The 18,857-nt window shown below is 54.7% G+C and overlaps 7 protein-coding genes across 7 annotated transcripts; 5 read left to right on the forward strand and 2 right to left on the reverse strand.

Annotated features, from left to right (window-relative positions):
- Positions 1 to 241: 241 nt before the first annotated feature.
- AB675_7681 (Oxidation resistance protein 1) lies at positions 242 to 1,215 on the forward strand (the record flags this gene model as incomplete). Its single annotated transcript, XM_018148069.1, has 2 exons — positions 242 to 1,034; positions 1,073 to 1,215. The coding sequence occupies 2 exons, from the start codon at positions 242 to 244 to the stop codon at positions 1,213 to 1,215; spliced, it is 936 nt and encodes a 311-aa protein (XP_018000372.1).
- Positions 1,216 to 2,206: 991 nt separating this feature from the next.
- AB675_7682 (Mitogen-activated protein kinase spm1) lies at positions 2,207 to 3,657 on the reverse strand (the record flags this gene model as incomplete). Its single annotated transcript, XM_018148070.1, has 5 exons — positions 2,207 to 2,829; positions 2,880 to 3,193; positions 3,249 to 3,307; positions 3,362 to 3,494; positions 3,545 to 3,657. The coding sequence occupies 5 exons, from the start codon at positions 3,655 to 3,657 to the stop codon at positions 2,207 to 2,209; spliced, it is 1,242 nt and encodes a 413-aa protein (XP_018000423.1).
- A 637-nt stretch (positions 3,658 to 4,294) lies between these two features.
- AB675_7683 (OTU domain-containing protein 2) lies at positions 4,295 to 5,230 on the forward strand (the record flags this gene model as incomplete). The annotated part of the gene is made up of 1 exon (XM_018148071.1): positions 4,295 to 5,230. The coding sequence occupies one exon, from the start codon at positions 4,295 to 4,297 to the stop codon at positions 5,228 to 5,230; it is 936 nt and encodes a 311-aa protein (XP_018000275.1).
- Positions 5,231 to 7,210: 1,980 nt separating this feature from the next.
- Positions 7,211 to 9,055, forward strand: AB675_7685 (MFS antiporter QDR3; the record flags this gene model as incomplete). The annotated part of the gene is made up of 4 exons (XM_018148072.1): positions 7,211 to 8,027; positions 8,077 to 8,663; positions 8,711 to 8,960; positions 9,006 to 9,055. 4 exons carry the CDS (start codon positions 7,211 to 7,213, stop codon positions 9,053 to 9,055), a joined length of 1,704 nt encoding a protein of 567 aa, XP_018000226.1.
- Positions 9,056 to 10,165: 1,110 nt separating this feature from the next.
- On the forward strand, positions 10,166 to 14,008 carry AB675_7686 (uncharacterized protein; the record flags this gene model as incomplete). Its single annotated transcript, XM_018148073.1, has 4 exons — positions 10,166 to 10,499; positions 10,554 to 10,628; positions 10,686 to 13,462; positions 13,505 to 14,008. 4 exons carry the CDS (start codon positions 10,166 to 10,168, stop codon positions 14,006 to 14,008), a joined length of 3,690 nt encoding a protein of 1,229 aa, XP_018000229.1.
- A 1,793-nt stretch (positions 14,009 to 15,801) lies between these two features.
- AB675_7687 (uncharacterized protein) lies at positions 15,802 to 16,323 on the forward strand (the record flags this gene model as incomplete). Its single annotated transcript, XM_018148074.1, has 1 exon — positions 15,802 to 16,323. One exon carries the CDS (start codon positions 15,802 to 15,804, stop codon positions 16,321 to 16,323), a length of 522 nt encoding a protein of 173 aa, XP_018000466.1.
- Positions 16,324 to 16,784: 461 nt separating this feature from the next.
- On the reverse strand, positions 16,785 to 18,572 carry AB675_7688 (Ribosomal protein arginine N-methyltransferase rmt3; the record flags this gene model as incomplete). Its single annotated transcript, XM_018148075.1, has 1 exon — positions 16,785 to 18,572. One exon carries the CDS (start codon positions 18,570 to 18,572, stop codon positions 16,785 to 16,787), a length of 1,788 nt encoding a protein of 595 aa, XP_018000571.1.
- Between the last annotated feature and the right edge of the window lie 285 nt (positions 18,573 to 18,857).

Here is an 18,857-nt window from a genome sequence, read left to right on the forward strand (position 1 = left end):
TTCATTTGCAGCCAGCCTCGACAGGTGTGAAACAACGACCACTGCTGCCTGCTGCTGCCTTCACTCGCTCATCAACAGGAGTCTGACTGCTACCGCCGCATCATCTACCACTGCATGATCTCTTATCGCTGCACGTGACTCAAACTCTATCGACAATTTCCTACCCAAACTCGGAAACCATATTCGCTGGCACCCCGGAACAAAGAGCCAACACTCAGTTCACGCGCATCGTGTGCCCGCGATGGCCACGGCGCCGCCGAAAGAGCGCCCAAATGGCGATCCGAACAATGAAAAAGACACCGAACCGACCCTGATGTCAAATCCCCACAATCCCTCCTCAGCGGCATACCTAGCCTACCCTGTCAAGCACGTAATGTCGAGCCTATACCGTCGCATGACCGAACCACCGGAAATACCAGTGAACAAACTCCTCGACGCCCCGACATCTTCATCCTCACCCGGCGCCTGGACGCCGCCCCGACGCACAGCATCACCCTACCAACCACCACCATTAACACCGCTGTCTCTCCAACACACGCTCTCTCCGTCCGCGGAAGCCTCTCTCCTCTTATCCAGGTCACTTGCGGAGGAAATCCGGTTGCTCCTCCCACCAAGGCTCCAACTTCTAGATCACTGGAAACTGGCCTACTCACTTGAGGTCCACGGCTCCAGCCTGCGCTCTCTGTACAACGCTTGCGAGGAGGTTTCTCTCACTACCCAACGCTCGGGCTACGTTCTCGTCATCAAAGATGGCAATAGCACCGGCTCGCTCTTCGGCGCGTATCTTACCGACGCACCGACACCACAAAAACACTACTTCGGCACCGGCGAGTGCTTCCTCTGGCGCGCCTCCATCCTGCCCTCCCTGCGTAGCCTAGCCGCAACATCGGCACCCTCCAACGGCACTCACTCAACTTCCCAGAGCGACAAGCCTTTATCCTCAGACCTCCTCGAACTAGCCGGCCTCCCACCCCCACCCTCAGCAGACACTTCACACGCGACGCGCACAACCACTGTTCGCAGCGACGCCGTCCGTCAAAGCCCACCTCTCCGATTTCACCCATAGCTCCAGTGGTCCCCGAAGAAGACCAACGCATCCGCTTCAAAGCCTTCCCCTACTCCGGCGTCAACGACTACACATCTACTGCGAGCCCGACTATCTCTCCGTCGGCGGCGGCGACGGGCATTACGGCCTCTGGCTTGACGATCAACTAGACAGTGGCATCAGCGAGACGTGCTTGACATTCGGCAACGAGCCACTGAGCGAGGAGGGGCGAAAATTCGAGGTTTTGGGCGTCGAGATTTGGTATGTTGGGGCGTGAGTGGAAGAGGGGAGATATTATATACCCGGATATTTTCCAGTATCCATGTCTTTGATTTTGTCACCTATTCTACTGGCGTAGTCTGCCAAAGGAGCATTCTGATATACCGCGCGATCGATAATGAAATCCAGACAGCCACAAGTTGAGCCTGCGACTAGCTGCTGGTGAGGCGTGCCTCGGAGGAAGAGGGCTGCATCCTAGACCGGTTGACCAGGAATGTAAAACGGGTAGACACCAATGCTGCCCTCAATACTACTGCACCTGCCCTACTTAGCTGCTTCATGACGTTTTCGCAAGGGGGGTTCTTTTTTTTTGCGCGATAAACCGGACGCAGTCACAAATACTCTTCAGAAGGGTGCGTCGATGCCTAGGTGCTTCCCAGCAAGGGTCGTGAACATGAAAGGAAATTCGCCAAGTTAGTATCGGGCAGGGCACGCTTCCAATGAGCGGACATAGAGGGGTTCACATCGTAGCAAGATCGTATACCAAGCCCACCACTCATCCTAGCAACATCGCCACAGCAGCAGCCTTGTGCCCTGATTCAAAATTTTGGCGACCCAAGATCTGTATTTCTTCAGGGAGGCCCTTGGCCCAGGATCCATGAGTTCTATCCATGATTGTCATCACATTAATCCCCACGCGCTACGTGGCTCGCGCGGGGCGGCCTTCGGTGTCCAACATCTCTCATTCATGGGGTTCTCAACAGGTGGTGTCTCCAGAAAGAAGTCAGGGGCCGCCCGAGGGCGGTACTTTCGTAGTGGCTGCGGTAATCCGTGCTTGGGGCATCCTGATGTTGTCAGCGGGTAGATTATTTCATTATATTTGAGTCTGGGTGCCAGAAGCCGCCCTGTAGCTGTTTTGGGACGAGAACAAATATCGCAATTCTATCGCTGCATCGCGTCGCTACCAAATTGCAATTCCCGCTCCAGGTCATTCGCACCGCCCTGTGCGTAGGCTTCCTGCGGCCGGGGGTCCTCTGGCTGGGCCGCGTACTGGTTGACGTTGCTGGGAATGTTCATTGTGATGCCAGCTGGGGAGGACTGGTTGCCCGGGGCTTGTCTGACGTGCGCTCTGAAGCGATCGACTTCGTCTAGGATCATCTTTCGCATCTCCTGAACATCCTCTACGACCTCAAACGCGAAATCAAAGGTCTTCGGGCAGGCTGGCTCGTCAGTAGCGTCGTGCCAGATGTGTAGGTAGCGGTGCTCGAGCGCCTGCTCGACGGAGATGCGAGAAGAGGGGTCGAAGGCCAACATGCGGTCCAGTAAATCAAGCGCGTCGGGGTTGGCTTGTGGGAAGAGCCTTTGGAAGGGCACCTTCGGCATGAATGGCAGGTTCCGCACGTATTCTTGGGCGCGGGGAGACCCGATCCGCTTGAGAGTCTGCTCGTTAGGAGTTCCGAGGTAGTGGAGAATCTGGTTGAGTTGGTCCACGTAGTCGCGACCTTTGAAGAATGGACGACCGCCCAAGAGCTCTGCCAGAATGCAGCCAACCGACCAAACGTCGACTGCAGGACAGATCAGTAGGAGATCATTGATTGGCACGGACCTGACTTACTGGCTTTGGTGTAACTCTGGAAACTAAGCATGATTTCGGGCGCTCTGTACCAACGCGTAGCAACGTATTCTGTCATGTATCCAGCATTCTCTTCTGGATCTTGAGAGAAACCTCTGGCGAGACCGAAGTCACAGATCTTGAGCTCGCAATCGGCATTGACCAGAAGGTTGCCGGGCTTCAAGTCTCGATGGAGGACGTTGGCGGAGTGGATGTACTTGAGACCGCACAGGATCTGGTAAATGAAGGACTGGAAATGAGCATCGGTCAAGGGCTGACCAGATCTGATGATGGCCGCAAGATCGCACTCCATCAGTCTGCGCGGGGTTAGTAAGTTTCTATGAGATCAAGGGCGTCTTCTCACCTTCGTACAAGTATGTCTCGTTGAAGTTCTCCGGGTGCGGAATATCCATATCGTACAGGCATGTGATCTAGCGGCTGTCAGCTTGCATTGCTTGCCATAGACAGTACAGCGTCCAACATACATTCCTGTGACCTCTGAAGTGCTGGAGCAGCTTGATCTCTCGAAGTGCTCGCTTTGCGAGGATCTTCTTGCTGAAGACATTTGTGACCTTCTTGATTGCAACCCCTTCGCCGGACTGCGTGTTGGTGGCAGCGCTAAATGCCGTGTCAGCGGCTGCTCTCTCCATGGAAGCAGCACGACTCACCAGACAATACCGTACGCACCCTGACCGAGTTCTTTGGTGACCTTGTACGTCTTGTCGACGATGAAATCTTGGTTGAACACCTTAAACACTTTGCGATCCTGCATGTCACCCATCTTGAGTTGCTCGCCAGGCGTAAACGATCGGACGGTGGGTCAAGGACAGAGTAACAGACAAAGAACGAGTCGCGGGAGGTCGAGGTCGGTCAAGAACAGAGATTTTGCTGAGATGAATGGCAGTGAGATCTGACGCTGACAACGCACAGCACCGGCGAGACAAAGCGCGAAGCGGGGTACTCGGGCAAGGACAGGGCACAGGCGCTCAATGAATGTAGGCCGCAACAAAGATGGAGTAGCCGGAGGCGGCAGAAGGCGGTCAGGGAGGACTTTGTAGTGTACGTATATCCTAATGGGAAATGATAAATGCCAGTCCTTTATAAGTAGCGCCGTAGACGTGCATGAGCTGAGATGGCGGGCTGAAGTGATCGACTGCTGCGTAGCCGCCGGCGCGCGTCGAGGGGCCTGAAAACAAGCTCAGGGCTGACCCGAAAGGACTCCAGGCTTGGCGTAGGAAGCCCAATCAGGTCTCCTTGTCTCAGGGCAGCCACGTCTTAATTCGCCTGGCGAGCGCTAGAACATTGAAATCGTTTTCTTCGTCAGGGTATGCGAGGCAAATTGCTCATCTGCCGTGGCGTCTGACTCGGATTGTGCGGCTGGTGTTTCGTTTGAAGATGGCCACATCGATCCAGCAGCGATGGAAGAATTGCTAGCGAGGCATCGTGCCGAGCGGAAGGATCTGCAGAGCAAAATCACATCGAAGAAAAAGAATGCCACCAAGAAAACCCGGAAGGGCGTCAATGATGAATGCGAGAATCTCGAACGAGAATTGAAAGAACGGCAGCAAGCCGAGATGAATGAAGTGGAAGGCACGAGTCTTGCGGATGATACGAGCGCTCTTGATCTAAATGGCAGTCAGGACCCGGAGGAAGCCTCAGATGGGGGTACAAAAGCTGCCAAGCATGACCAGTTAGAGAAGCCACCGAAGCAAGTCTCTTTCGACAGCAACACTAAGTCCGATCCATCATCCACGCTTGCAGAGCAGGCTCTTCCTCCTGAAACCAAGAAACCATCCCGCCAAAAAGCCCGCCTCGCCCGTCGCGCTGCCGAACAGGCTGCTCTGGCCAGCGAAGCCGCCGAGGAAGCCGCTAACCTCCCTGACCAACGCGCACAGGAGCTCGCCGCTATGAGGGGCCAGCAGTCCAAGCTTGGACTCTTAGAGACTTTCATCCAGCCGGACGGACATTGCCTGTACTCAGCTATCGCTCACGGTTTACCACCTGCCACATCTGCAACAGCGGAATCGAAAAAGGAAGGCTATCACGATGTCCGGGTCAAGACGAGCAAGTTCATCGAGGAGCACTCCGACGATTTCGCGGCGTTCCTGGAAGAGCCACTGGTTGTGTATGTTCGGAAAATTCGGGACACGGCGGAGTGGGGTGGGCAGGTCGAGTTGCAGGCAATTGCACGGGCGTATGAGATCACGGTCAAGGTGCTGCAGGCGGATGGACGGGTTGAGACGTTCGAATCGGGCACTGGTGGCGGAGCAGACTCGGCGGCAGAGGTGTGGTTGGCTTACTACAAGCACAGCTTTGGGTTGGGCGAGCACTACAATGCACTCAAGAAGGCATGAAATTCGGTGAAAGTGCTCATCTATGTCTCCAGATCGAGATGTAGTCCTTGACATTCCCAGCATCGTCTTTCCCGACCTGATGGGTGTCCTGAGGATGAAAGTACTCAACCCTTTCGAGGCCACCGGCATCGTACTCTGGATATGCGCTGAACTTGACGTTGCCGTCGGCATCGTAAGGAATGTCTTTTCCAGGATGTGCGAGATGTTCGATGTATGCTGAGGAGGGTGATCCAAACGGCGGTCCGCCAGTATGGGCTGGCTTATCTGTAGGAAACTCAAGACATATCAGATTGGCTAGTGGAGAGTCTTTCAGGAGGGCGCTTTGACGTGCGGCCCAAGCTGGGCGCATGGGCGGTTGCATGGCGCAGAAGAACTGTGTGGGAATGGTGAGTATGATATTTGCCCTTACGTATGGAAGAGGGATGCTTACTGTGTAGTCGTAGATGAGATCAAAGGTCTCGTCCTCAGCCATACCAACTTCCTTCTTCCAATCATTGCTGTAGAAATCGCCCAGCACGAACTGTCGTTTCCCGCTCCCAATCTTTTGGTCACGAGCCGGATACTTAGATTCGTTCTCGGCTGCAAACTCGTGGCAGGCCTCGACTGCGCCAGGACTGATCTCGAGGCCGACTGCATCGTAGCCGAAACTGGATAGCAGCAGGACATCGACTCCTCGGCCGCAGCCAGGGACCAGGGCCTTCTTGCGGCGACCCTCGAAGACTGAATTGCCGATGACTTCCTTCCAATTCAGTAGTGTATCGAATAGGGCTGGGCTTGGTGCTCCTCGGTCCCATGGTGTGAATTTGGTACCGGCTTCCCATAGCTTCTGCCAGCCTTGGGCATACTTGTCTCCCTGGTAATCGTCGAAATGGCCTCTTAGCTGGGCTCGAGTGTCCGCCGGTATCGACTCCGCCATGGAGAGAGTGGATTTGTGTGACACAGATCGGGAGCGAGCAGATCTCGGAACGGTGCTGACACGAGGACAATGCCGCAGATCTGGTTGGACTTGTCCGTGTTTTGGGGTCAAGGAGTGCCCAGTGTTTCAGGAGTTATAGTATGCCAACCTTTGCAAACACCTGAGCAGGCAAATAGACCTTTTATAGCTCCAAAAGGTTGAGTAATCGGGCTTGGTGGGTGTGAGGCTTTGTTATCAACGCACTGGATTAGTCGAGCTTGCCTGAAGTGGATTTTGGCATATGTTACTGCCTTGTCACTGGTGCTACAACAATGTGATGGATCGAATTAAATCGAGCCTGAAAATCCGGGGTAGCTGCAGGTCCCTCGCGTCGACATCTGGGCAGGTCCTACGAAACAGAAACTGGAAGGAGCAGCCCCGGGGCCAACAGCCCACCATGTCCCCCACAAACCTCGGCACCGACATAATCGTCGTCATACCGTCGTTGCTGGACCGCATCTCCGGCTATCACATCGCGAATGACGAGTCATTCAGAGCCACGTCGGAGTTCAGCATTTCCCTCTCCAAATGTGATCGCAAGACCTATCAGCCGTCAGCCAAAGCACCTCATTCCCCGATTTCAAGCTCAACTATGCGCGGATCGGTTGCAACGGCACAGTACACAGTGGCTTTCTCTATTGTTATTTAGCGTGCGGTTCATTACACGCGGCAAGCCGCCTCCATGTCTTTATGGCGCCTCTCATCATTGGCTCTCCTACGGGGAAGACGCCCTCCCACAAGATCTCCATCCTCGACTTTAGATCGACCATGACCGCCACTTCGTCTTCGCAACTTGTTCATATTATTCAGTCGGCAACGGAATGAATCTGACAGCTACATCATATAACACATATGTGCAGAAATAGCGGCAGTCATCACTGACCTCGCTGGCATACATTCTGCTTTCTAGCTGTGTGAAAACCTACTCTTTTACAGCGGTCCATGTACCTGGACCGTGAATCTTGGCTTTGGCCGATCGCCAGGACGACGCACTCACTCATCTGCTGTAGCTAGTCTGTCCTTAGATGGGCTCTGGACTCGCTGAAAAGGGTACAGATGCCCAAGATCATATTCACGAGGATCAAGCTGTGACAGACATTTCCAACGACGGCAAAAAGAGGCAACGCCGTCAAACCGATGACAGCATTACTCTCCGCTCGATCCATTCCGCCACAGAGTCTCACCATGTGGCCCATCAGGACGCCGAAGCTGCTCTATATCGCATCAGAACACCAAAGCAGCTCCTTGTAAAAGTCCCGCGTAAAGAGCGGCGGGGCTGGTTCGCTGCGTTCGCTCTCATACCGGAAGTGACCAACCCATACGACTACAAGGACAGCACAAAATGGTTCATCACTTTCATCGTCTCGGTCGCCGGGGCGTGTGCTCCGGTCGGTTCAGGGATCATATTTCCAACACTAGAGCAGGTCACCAGAGATCTGAACAGTACCCCGGTTGTTACCAACTTGACAGTGGCGCTGTATATGCTCAGCATGGCGATCTTCCCGCTTTGGTGGAGTGCATTCTCTGAGGCGTCGGGCCGGCGATCAGTCTATATTGCTTCCTTTGCACTCTTTGTGCTCTGGGCGGTGTGCTGTGCGATATCAACGTCCATTGAGATGTTGATCGTGGTTCGTATGTTGGCTGGAGGCGCAGCAGCATCTGTCCAGGCAGTAGGTGTGGGCACCATTGCTGATGTGTGGGAGTCTCACGAGCGTGGAAGAGCTATGGGCATCTTCTACCTTGGACCGCTATGTGGACCGCTATTCGCACCGATACTGGGTGGCATTGTGGGTGAAAGGTGGAATTGGCGTGCAACACAGTGGGTGCTGGTGATATACGGTGGTAAGTCATCGACATCAAGTGTGTATTGGCCCATACTAATGGCTGCCAGCCTTGACCTGGCTTCTGATATTCTTTGGACTTCCTGAAACGTTGAAGTCGATGAAAGACCTGACTTTAGCTGCCGAGGCTGAAGCAGTCGAAACAGACGGCGTTGCGAGACCTGCATTGAGCCGCACATCAACACGTGAATCTGTTCAACGACAGTCAAAGAAGTACGTGCGCATTGCGAGGATGCTGCTTCTCGATCCGCTCAAGATTTTCGTCTACCTCAAATACCCAGCGGTCAGCCTAACGATATATTATGCGAGCGTCACCTTTGGCGGACTGTATGTGCTGAACATCTCCATCACATATACATTCGAGCGACCACCATACGAGTTTACAACATTGATTTTAGGCTTGTTGTATTTACCAAATTCACTTGGGTATATATTAGCTAGTATACTAGGCGGGAGATGGATGGACTATATCATGAAACGCGAAGCAGTCAAGGCCAATCGCGTCCACGAAGGCAAACTTGTCTACCATCCAGAAGACCGAATGCGGGAGAATGCATGGTTGGGAGCGTTGCTCTACCCATTGAGCTTGATCTGGTATGGTTGGACGGCTGAGAAGGGTGTATTTTGGTTAGCTCCGGTATGCCTCCGCATTTTGTCGTCAGACACGCGCTTATAACACTACAGATGATCGCCAACTTCTTCTACGGAGTCGGCAGTATGCTGATCTTCGCCATGGCAACGACAATGTTGACCGAGTTCATGCCTCAGCGGTCGTCGTCAGGCGTGGCGCTGAACAACTTTGTCCGCAACATCTTTTCCTGCGTGGGTGGCATTGTTGGGGCGCCCTTGATTGCGTCTATTGGTAATGGCTGGCTTTTCACGATATTAGGGCTGTGGGCACTCTCGAGTGCTTCTGTGATCTGGGCCATGCGAAGTAAGTGCTGCGCTTAATCTACGTGACCTTATCTGACGGCACTAGAATTTGGCCCGCGATGGAGGATACGTATGGACGAAGAGCTCGGAGAGTGAAGCTACTGCCAGAACTAAAAGTTGCTTGTGGTATATGTGGTTGGCGGAATGGCACGATTGTTGCCATACAAATGGGGCGACCAATGGACAGGGGTGCCTGGATCGCACCTGCCAATATCAGCGCAGTGGGCAGGTTCGTGCTCGGCGCGACCCGCGGAGCATTCTTTCCTCCTCCAACCGCAGCGAGAGTGACCCAGAGCTATACAACTCCAAGTTCCTTCACCTGCAATTCTTCCGTCATCAACAGGCACATGTCATGTCATGAACGAACGTCACACTCACACTTCACGAACTGGTCTATGTGCATGCCAACCGCCTAACAACACTATCATGCTGACAAGCCGATGATCGCTTGACACGTTGCACAACCATTCCGCCTACGACGTGCTTAGGTTCAGACTCGAGACTCCACGCAGACTTCAGCATCCTCGCATTGGGCACCAATTGTGTTGGGAAGTCTTCAGATTGAGCTTTGCGGCCCTACATCACGATGCTCTTGCCAGGATGCTCAACATTGGACTCGACCTCTCTTCCACTGAGTCTGAACGATACACTGGACAGGGCCTTGGACTGAACATGCGATCGACCGCGCCGACTACGTTGTCACTAATCCGTACATCCCGCGGTGGGTTGCAGGCCGAGACTATACCACACTCGCCCGTCATGACCTCAATCGAGTGCGGCATGGTTGCTTTTTCCTCCATCGGCCATTCTACTATTCACGAATCAGCAACGACATTGCCTGCTTCGCTCATAGCTCGTAGGGTCTGCAAAGCTGCGCTCACCAACGATTATTTTCGTGTGCCACCCCTTGCCGCTGAAAGACAAGATATTCCACTGTGTTACCAACCAGACTGGGTTATCCTCGCTTGCAAGCTACCTATACAGCACGTGTGTGACAGAAGCACTCCAGGCCTAGTCTCGTCCCACGCCTGCCCTCCCATCCCCGCTGTCCACGTTCTCCCACAACGCCTCTTTTGCATTTGATTGTTACACGGCGCCCAACGCGATGGGCAAGAATAAAATGGCAGAACAGAAACACCTTTGGACCTCCGCTGAGCCTCAATACTCTCCGTGACGAGCTACGCCCTCATTCTTCGCTACGGAAGAATGTCACCACCATCTCGAAACAAAGCGTCAGTTTTCCAATACCAGGTCTTCGATAAGCCCTTCCAGTACCAGACCTTCGATCGCATCACACTCAGACCTATCTCGCACCCTATCGGTATTCCTGCTCCGCACCACGATCGCATCAAGTGGAGCCCAAGATACACTGACGACTCCCTCCAGTCGGAGGACCGTGGTGGAACGGACGACGAGGCGTACACTCATGATGCTAATGATAGAGATGATGAGGCAGATAGATCACAGGGTATGGAGGATGAGGTCCGGGTCGAGGATCCAGTGGACGTTGTCGTGGTGGACGAGGACGTCCAGGACCAGGGTATGATTATATCAGCCTACCTTGCTGCGGACAATTGCTGATAGACCAGCGCAGAGCCTGTAGACACCACGGGGGTCGATGATGTCGAAGTGATGGCGCTTGACGACGAACGCGTCGTCGTCGATACAGGTAAAAACCCAGATATCCTGACCAGAGTCAGCAATCTCACATGATTGTCGTGCACAGAAGTAGAAGCATCTCCCGAGTTGCTGGACGAGGCAGATATCATTGATCCGGCAGCGGAGGAGCGACTGCCTGCCAACAATGACGACGACCATTTCAGCCCGAGTGAAGCAGACCTTGATGTGCAAGACAACTCAGCACCAGAACCCATCATCGACGTCGTTGACGATGCTACCTTCACACCACCGGCCGAAACCGAGGCTGTCGATGCAGAACCCGTACCCGAGGTGCTAGAGCCGGAGGCTGACGCTGTACCGGAGCCAGCGCCCGAGCCAGGTCCGCAACCAGAAGCTCCTAAGGACTCTCCTAGAGACGTCCCAAGCGAGAAGGGCCACGTCTCTTTTGCCAAGGAGCAATCCAAGAAGTCGTCAAGGAAGGCGCCAGCCAAGAAGAAGAGCAAGAGTAAGAAGGGCAAGAAAGTGGGCGCGCTTGCTGCCAAGTTCGAGAATCCGATTGAGGCGGTGACGGCGCCGCCGGGCGAGGCCGAGGTCGTGCCTGAGGCGGAACCTGAAACGGTGGCGGAACCCGAGGCAGTAAATAGAGCAGAGATCGTCGAGGATGTTCCTCCGCCAGACGACGAGCGTGTGACTGAGGCGGAGGACGGAACCATAGCCGACCAAGACGTCATAGGAGAAGTGCCCGAGGTGGTACAGCCCGAGCCACCGCCTGGGGACACCGATGGGCCTCCAGCAGGTGAGGTAGACACTCCTGAGGAGACTGTACCTGAAGAGGCGGCAAACCCGAGCCATGTTGACACCGAAGCCATCGCTGCGGACCATGTAGGCGCCCCTGCAGATCAGGAGACGATCTTTACGGACAGCGATGCCATAGAACCGATCGTCTTGGACGAAGAGCTCGTTGATGTGGTCGTCGATGCAGAGCCCGCTGAGGAAGCTGCACAAGCCGAGCCCATCGGCGAGCACATTGAGGACACCGCAGATCCACCGGACGAGGCTCAAGAGGTCATGGATGCTGTCCCAGCGGGTGACGCGGACGGGCCAGACGACAGTGTTACATCACCGGAGGCGGAGAACTTGGCCGTGCCGCCCGATTCGGCCGAGGAGGTTGCGACGATGGTAGGCGTGGCCCTTGCAAACCCCGTTACAGAAGAACCTGTCGCAGACGACGAGGCAGCTGGAGAAAATATACCTGGAGCCTGGAATGATGGTCCGCCCATGGCGGACGCACTCTCCGGGACGGCGGTGGCTGACGCAGGTACGCTGGCGGCAGACGAGGCAGGGATCGACGATCTGGTCACAGAAGCTGGAGGAACCGAGGCTAAAGATCTGGGACAAAACATCGAAGAGGAGACTGCAGGGTCGTTGGCAGAAGAGGAAGAAAGGTCCGAAGTCGTGCCTGTAGACCTGCCAGCAGAAGAGACAGTCGCCGAAACGGAGCCCACCGCCGAGGACGAATCCGAAGGTGCCACTAATGAGGTTGACTTAGCAGAAGTAGAAGCGCCTATTGTGGCCGACAATACCTGCCTGGAAGAAATCCAATCCGCCGGCGACGGTGGAGCTCTTGGAGGGCTACACGAGGAGTCACCCGAAGGGGCTACCCTGGAGGCTGTGGTACAGAGCGGTGATAATCTCGCTGGTGAGGCTGTAGCAGAAGACGTGCCAGCCGCGGTGACAGCCGAGCCGGATCCAGCAAACGACGAGGTGGAGAGAGCCGTGGTGGGTGATGCGGCTACCGGCCTAGACACTGATGCCGTGGAAGGGATTGAGCCAGTCGAGGCTGCCGCTCCGTCGCAAGTTGCAGTAAAAGACGCGACAGCCGAGCCCGAGGAGGCAGCTGATCTCTCACCAGCCGACCAAGCTCAACCGGCTGATCCTGCACCAGAATCATCGGCGGCAACCCAGGCTATTAACGGAGGCGGCACTGACCTTGCCACCGGCGCCCTCGCCCTTACGACGGCCGCATCAGCAGCAGCAGCACTTTCCACAACCCCCACGTCCCCCTCAAAATCCTCCACTCGCCGCCGCCGCCACCGTCGACGGGACTCGAACCACAGCGCCCCAGACGACCTCAACGGCCACCGCACACAGCTAGTGCGGTCCCGAGAGGAAAAGGGTGCCTTTACAAATGCTTACTCGCGCGCGATAGACAAAGCCAAGCTTGAGGCTGAGAGGCAGGGCGAGAAGCGTGAAAGGCGGAAACGGCGGAGTGAGAAACATGCTTATGGTCACGAGGACAAGGAGAGCGGTCATGTGGACAAAGCCAAGGGAAAGGAAAGGGAGCTCAGTGCAAGTGGGGACAAGCACGGTAGAAGCAAGGAAAGGAAGGTCGATGAACGCGAAAAGACGGTGGATACTAATGACGAGCCTGGTAGTCCGAAACGAACCCAGCGGCCAGGACCTAGTCGACACAGCTCTGAAAGACATGGCCCAGCGCCGTGGAGACCAAGTCTAGCTGGCGGCACGCATAGCAGTGGCGGCGGAGGCAGCTTCAAGGAGAGTCCGATTGCGCCGCGGCCGGGGATTCTAAGAAGGATTCTGACAGGTGGTAGTAGCTCTGGGCCAGGCGTTGAGCGCAGTGGGGGCCATAGCGGCAGATTGCTGCTTGTGAGGTTCAATGAGGACGATGATAGTAATCGTGGCGGAAATGTCAAGGCACAGAAGCCCTCTTCTACAAGAAGCACGAGCAGTAGTGGTAAGCGCAGGGATGTTCGCAAGGATGAGCGTGCGGATGCTGCGGTGAAGTCGATCGGGATCGAGGGCGACAAGGTCGAGCAGCAGATGGCTGAGAGTGAGCGAGAGGATCAGGCCCCAGTGGACGATGTAGGTTCAATTGGGGTGGCTGTGACTACTGACGAACCTAAGGCGTCGCTGGACGTGCCAGGTGGGGAACAAGCTGTTGCTGACGCTGAGCGTGAGAACGAGTTGGAAGTGCTCGACAGCGCTGCTGTAGAGGAAGAAGCAACCGTCCCTCAGGAAGCGGGCGCGGACGTCGAAGCCGTGCCTCCCCTGGACGATACGGCAGAGGTGACCATTACGCCACCAGGTACCTCTCCAGCAGCAGCAGAAGAAGCTCCGTCTGACATGGGAGGCAACGAGGAAGCGATAGCCAGGACAGAAGAGCAACGGCCACCCAGATCGACCACAACCTCGTCGTCCACCAAAAGGACCCGTCGCCCACGCGATCATGACCGCACTCGGCACGACAAGATGCCATCTGGTAAGGGCGACCGAAGCATACGAACCGGCAGGTTAGACCACGACCTCCGCAGAGAACAGAGGTACCATGGCGAAGATCGCCGCCGACGTGAGGCTGATGTTGCGCCGATTGTGAGGATCGGGCGGGCGATGCGAATGTTGGTACGTTGAACAGTCTCAGGGTCAATTGCCGGAGGCGTGACTGTCCCTCTGATCGGTGTGGGCGTTCGTCCAGGGGACATTCTCGGTCCTCTGCAGTGTGCTTGCTGTGGTGAGCTGGCGCTTATAGGTGCAAGGCTCAGCTGAATTCACGGGAGCTCCCTACATAGCGCCCAAACAATTTGCAGGGCGTCCTCTATGCGTCCGCAGACGATGAGTGGCATCCGGCCAGATTTGATTTCTGGGTCTGTACAGTGGTTATTGGCTGCTCGATGTTTACTATTCCAAGGTACAATACTTCTCCACGGAGGAGAGAGCGCAGGCACCTGGTCGCCGGACAGAGCTGTGGACAAGGAGCTGACAATTTGTGTAGCTGCATTTCCCACATGGGGTTTGACGGACAATGATGGTACGCATTTACGCAGTAGTGTAGCAACTGGACCAGTCCAGATCGAACGGTACCTGCCTTTTTCGTGCATTTGATATCATATCCGAGGCACCTACCCCGGAATTGAGTTGTGATCTTCGGGCTAATATTCGTTGGCCGCGGGAAACCCGAACGGCCCCTAAGCTCAAGTGCGACTCGATCGTAACGTCAAGCCCCGAGGTGCGATTAATCGTCATGAAAGCATCCAGTAGAACCACAGCGTTGCATATAAGCTCAGCAAAGCTCGCATCATGAATCGAAGGCACCCCATATGTCCAGCGAGTATGCCAGGGTGCTTATGCTGAGCACGCCCAGGGTCGGGATATTTCGATGTGCTGTCATGGAGCCACCTGTCTAGTAGCACTTTGGACAAAGTGACAGCTGAGCCCGTAAGCGGCAGGGAAGGCCATGTATGTGTATGGCTGAAGGCTTGATCGCTGCGAAAGGACGTCTACAGAGTACGGCGTGCAGCAAGCACCAATGGGGTGGCTGGCCTAACCACACCACCTGCCAAGTCGCGAGATGCTTGTTTTTGATTTCATATCACCTTTGCACCGCCTTTGTTGAACAAATTTATCGCTGTCGTGAAGTCGTCCGAGCCACATTTCGATTTATCGATACCGTCAGCGGCTCATGTGCAGCGTGTGTGCACACTCAATGACCTGCCCTCGGACACTGGTCGCCGCCAAATTGCTGCGATGCTGCCATTGTTATGGCGGTGACATCTCACTGCCGGTATAGCTGATTCCCGCTTACGCAGGCTTGTGTGACCACGGAAGTAATGAACATGGCCCGCTCCGCTGCATTAAGCCTCTCGGAGGCAGGCGTCCCACGCCACCGCCAGCAGCACAGCCTTCCGTCATTCGCTCGCTAGCTACTCAACACGGCATCGTAATCAGTCCGGTCCCGCATCCAGAAACGGCTTCCTTCTGTAGCCAACCACTTGGCTCAGATCGCTGCACACGGCGCAGTGGGTAGTCCATCCCCACTGTCGAATTGTCAGCGCGCGGTGCTATGCCAGTCTTCGCGATTACGAGCTGCTAGCTAGTCCTGTGGCATCTCTCGGCACAGCGCAGGTTCACTGCCAGAACGACACCGCTAGACGAAAATATCCCAGCCGGGCATAAGCTTCGCCCCTCCGCTGTGGGCATGGTACGTACCCAATGTACAGGGAACGCCTTTCACGATTTCTTTTGCTGAGAACCAAAGTGCCACGCTTCGAATATAAAGCCCGCGTCCTCCCTCTCAGTAAGAAGAACTTCTCCCATACACAATCATTCAACCAAAAAACAAACCAACTTTTCCTATTGTCTAATTTCCTTATTTCCTTTCTTCATTCTTTCCATACCCAAATAACCAATTAATTTAATCACCAAAAATGCAATTCACATCCAGCGTCCTCGTCAGCCTTTTGGCCATCACCGGCTCGCTTGCCGCACCCACCAAGCGCACTCCCGACGCGGGTAAATTGGAAGTCCGCCTCGAGGCCGAGACCTTCTTCCTGCACGTTCCTCTCTCCAACTACCAAGCCGACCAGAGATTCCTCGGCGACCGCTTCACCAGCGTCAACTTCAAGTCCATCGAGGTCCTCAACGGTGGTCTTGCCACCCCTCGCTGCAAGGTCATCGACCAGGCCCAGAAGGAGATCATCGCCAAGCGCGGCGACAACATCGATACCTCCTTCTCTGATGCCGGCAAGGGCAAGTGGACCTTCAAGGACGGTCCTACTGGTGTCGGAGCGCTCAAGTGCGACCCCGCATTCACTGCCAACAACCTCAACGTCCAATTCATCGCTGCTCCCCCGGCTGGCGATGCCAAGGTCGCTGTGAACGCTGCCGTTGTCGACCCCACTGCTTCAAGCACCACTACTGCTGCGGCCACCGCTACCAGTGCTCTGTAAGCGGATCGCACGACAAGACACGGGCCATGCTGGTATGCGTGGGTGATGAGTGGATGCTGGAATGGTCTTTTGAGCTGCATAGCGATGGTGTACTTGCATTCTTGGGTCGGATACATTAATTGGCTTTGGGCTTTAGCGGATCTTTTTGGAGGTCGTTACACTCCTTATATAATCTTCAGCAGCGTCAATGATGACTTATTCGTTGGCCTATACTGTGTTCTATTCCTGATGCATTGTTGTGATCGTGATCGGGCGTGCTTAGTTGATGATAATTGCGGTACAACTTGTAAGTGGGAATCACGCTTAAGGTCGGTCGGATCTTGCCTTTTTTAAGCTGTGCCATAGTCGGTGATACTACGTGCAGTCCGTATGAAACAGTCGCTCAACCACGTCAACAGAAGCCACAGTAGGATGCTGAAGCTCATAGGCTCCATGGTTTCGGAGATCAAAATACTCGAGCCCTACTCGAGAGACCAGATCTGGCGCCCAGAAGCGTCCTTCTTGTCCTTCGCGCCGTGAACAGTCGCATCTGCGCTCGACTGCTCCCCATTCGGCTTGTCTTCGACTGAGCCGGCTTTGGACCACGAGACCTCGATGTCCAGGCCCCGACTTCCCTCTTCCTTTTGCTTGCGGTAGCTGATTGTCCCTGTCACCTCATCTCCCTCATCAAGTGCAAGTAGGTCGGTTTTGTGGTGATTGTCGTCAATGAGTAGAACGCCTTGTTGCCAATGTGTTGGGGTCGTATACGGTCCAGTCGAGAGAGTAAGCCATTTCGAAGAGACAGGCAGGCCAGATTGGCGTGAAGTGGCGAAGGGAGTGTCGAACCACAACACGAAGCCCTCCAGATGAGTGTGGGTATCGATGTTGGGCTGAGGACTGCTGTTGTTGTCCACACCTGCGGGATCACCGGTAAGCTTGCCTTCAGTGCCGTTGATAGTGACTTTTGCGCCAGACTTTGACGCTGAGGTGGAACAGCCGCCATCTTTTGCAGCAGATGGGTTCCATTTGAGACTGAAGTTTTTCGTGAAGGAGAGATCGGCCACGGTGGCAGTGTGAAGGTCGAGCTCCAACACCGTTGTTGCTTGTCCACCGAGTTCCTCTGCTTGTAGTGTTCGAATGAGCGCCTCTTCATGAGCTTTCTCTAGCATCGCCGTCATGTCAAACCCGTACACATCGCGCCAGAAGTCGATATGTGAGTTGCGTAGATCAGAGTCTCCCAGGGGTGCGATCTTGATCACTGCGTGTGACGGTACCATCAGTCCTGTGTCAGGATTGAGATACTTGTCTCTTGCAAAGAGTACCGAGTCCAGCATTGTTTCGTACAGCAAGCAGTACCCCATCCACTCTGAGACAATGATGTCGACTTGTTGGACTGGGAGAATGACTTCCTCGATTTTGCCACGCACGCAGGTGATCACATTGTCGAGCTTATTTCGGAAGACGTTCTCGCGTGCCTTGTGGATGATCTCCGAGTTGTCTACAGCGATGACCCGACGTGCACCAGCTTTTGCGCAGAACATGGACAGGATACCTGTACCACAGCCGACATCAAGAACAACCTTATCAGCGAAAAGGTGTTTGTTGTCGTAGATGAAGTCCCTGTAAGCGTCTGTCCGCGTAGAGTCTTTTATCATAAGCTCGTGGATCGAGTTGAATGAGTAAGACTCAAAGTAGCCTGCATCGACAGCCGAGAGACCTGGTTGGGATGCTGATGGTCCTGGCAAGGCTGTTGCTGTACTCCGAACTGGTTTCGCGTCGATATCCTCCAGAAGTGATCTTTGAACCTCCTCGCGATATGCTTGGAACTGGCTAGTGAGCTGCGCAAGCTGGTCACGAAGTTGATCAACCTCGTTGGTAGCAGAATCCAGCGGGCCTTCCTCAAATACATCGTCGAGACTGTACAACACCGCGTCATCCTCCAATACAGGCTGCAGATACTTGTCGTCCGCGAAGAGGGATTTGTCAGAGGTGCTGGGCTGAGCGTCCCCACTAGCAACCTCGGATCTGATGTAGTTGACGAGTTTGATAAGTTCCAGAAAGTCAAGGCCTAAGTCAGACTTGATCTTCCAGATGTCGAAATTATGGTTCTCTTTACAAGACAACAGCATGTCCTTGGCGGATGTAAAGGTTTCCTTGTCGAATAGTGACACCACAGTGACGGTCTCCGTGTCGTCTTCAAGGTCTTCCCAGCCCTCATCCTCGCGACGGTCGAGCACATCAGATATGCTGCTGTCGCTGTCACTGTCCATATTGAGGTCCCTGATCACAGTCACGACTGAGACGCCAACGCCGAGGGGAGTTTCCTCATAGGCTTGCTGAACCACAGAAGCCACTGTCGTGTTGTTTGTAGAGCCCTATACGCTTCGTGGAATATTCTATCAAAATTTCGTGCAGAATCGCTATACCTGTCTACTGTGGAAGACTTTTGAATTCCCAATGAGGCCAAGGCTGAGTGTCGGCTAAACTCATGCCCGAATTTGCCGCCCCCATTAGCGTCATCCGGGGTCGGGCCCCTGGCATTAGCCTCATCTCAT

This window comes from Cyphellophora attinorum, assembly GCF_001299255.1.
Source record: "Cyphellophora attinorum strain CBS 131958 chromosome Unknown Contig12, whole genome shotgun sequence".
NCBI classification, from domain to species: Eukaryota; Fungi; Ascomycota; class Eurotiomycetes; order Chaetothyriales; family Cyphellophoraceae; genus Cyphellophora; species Cyphellophora attinorum.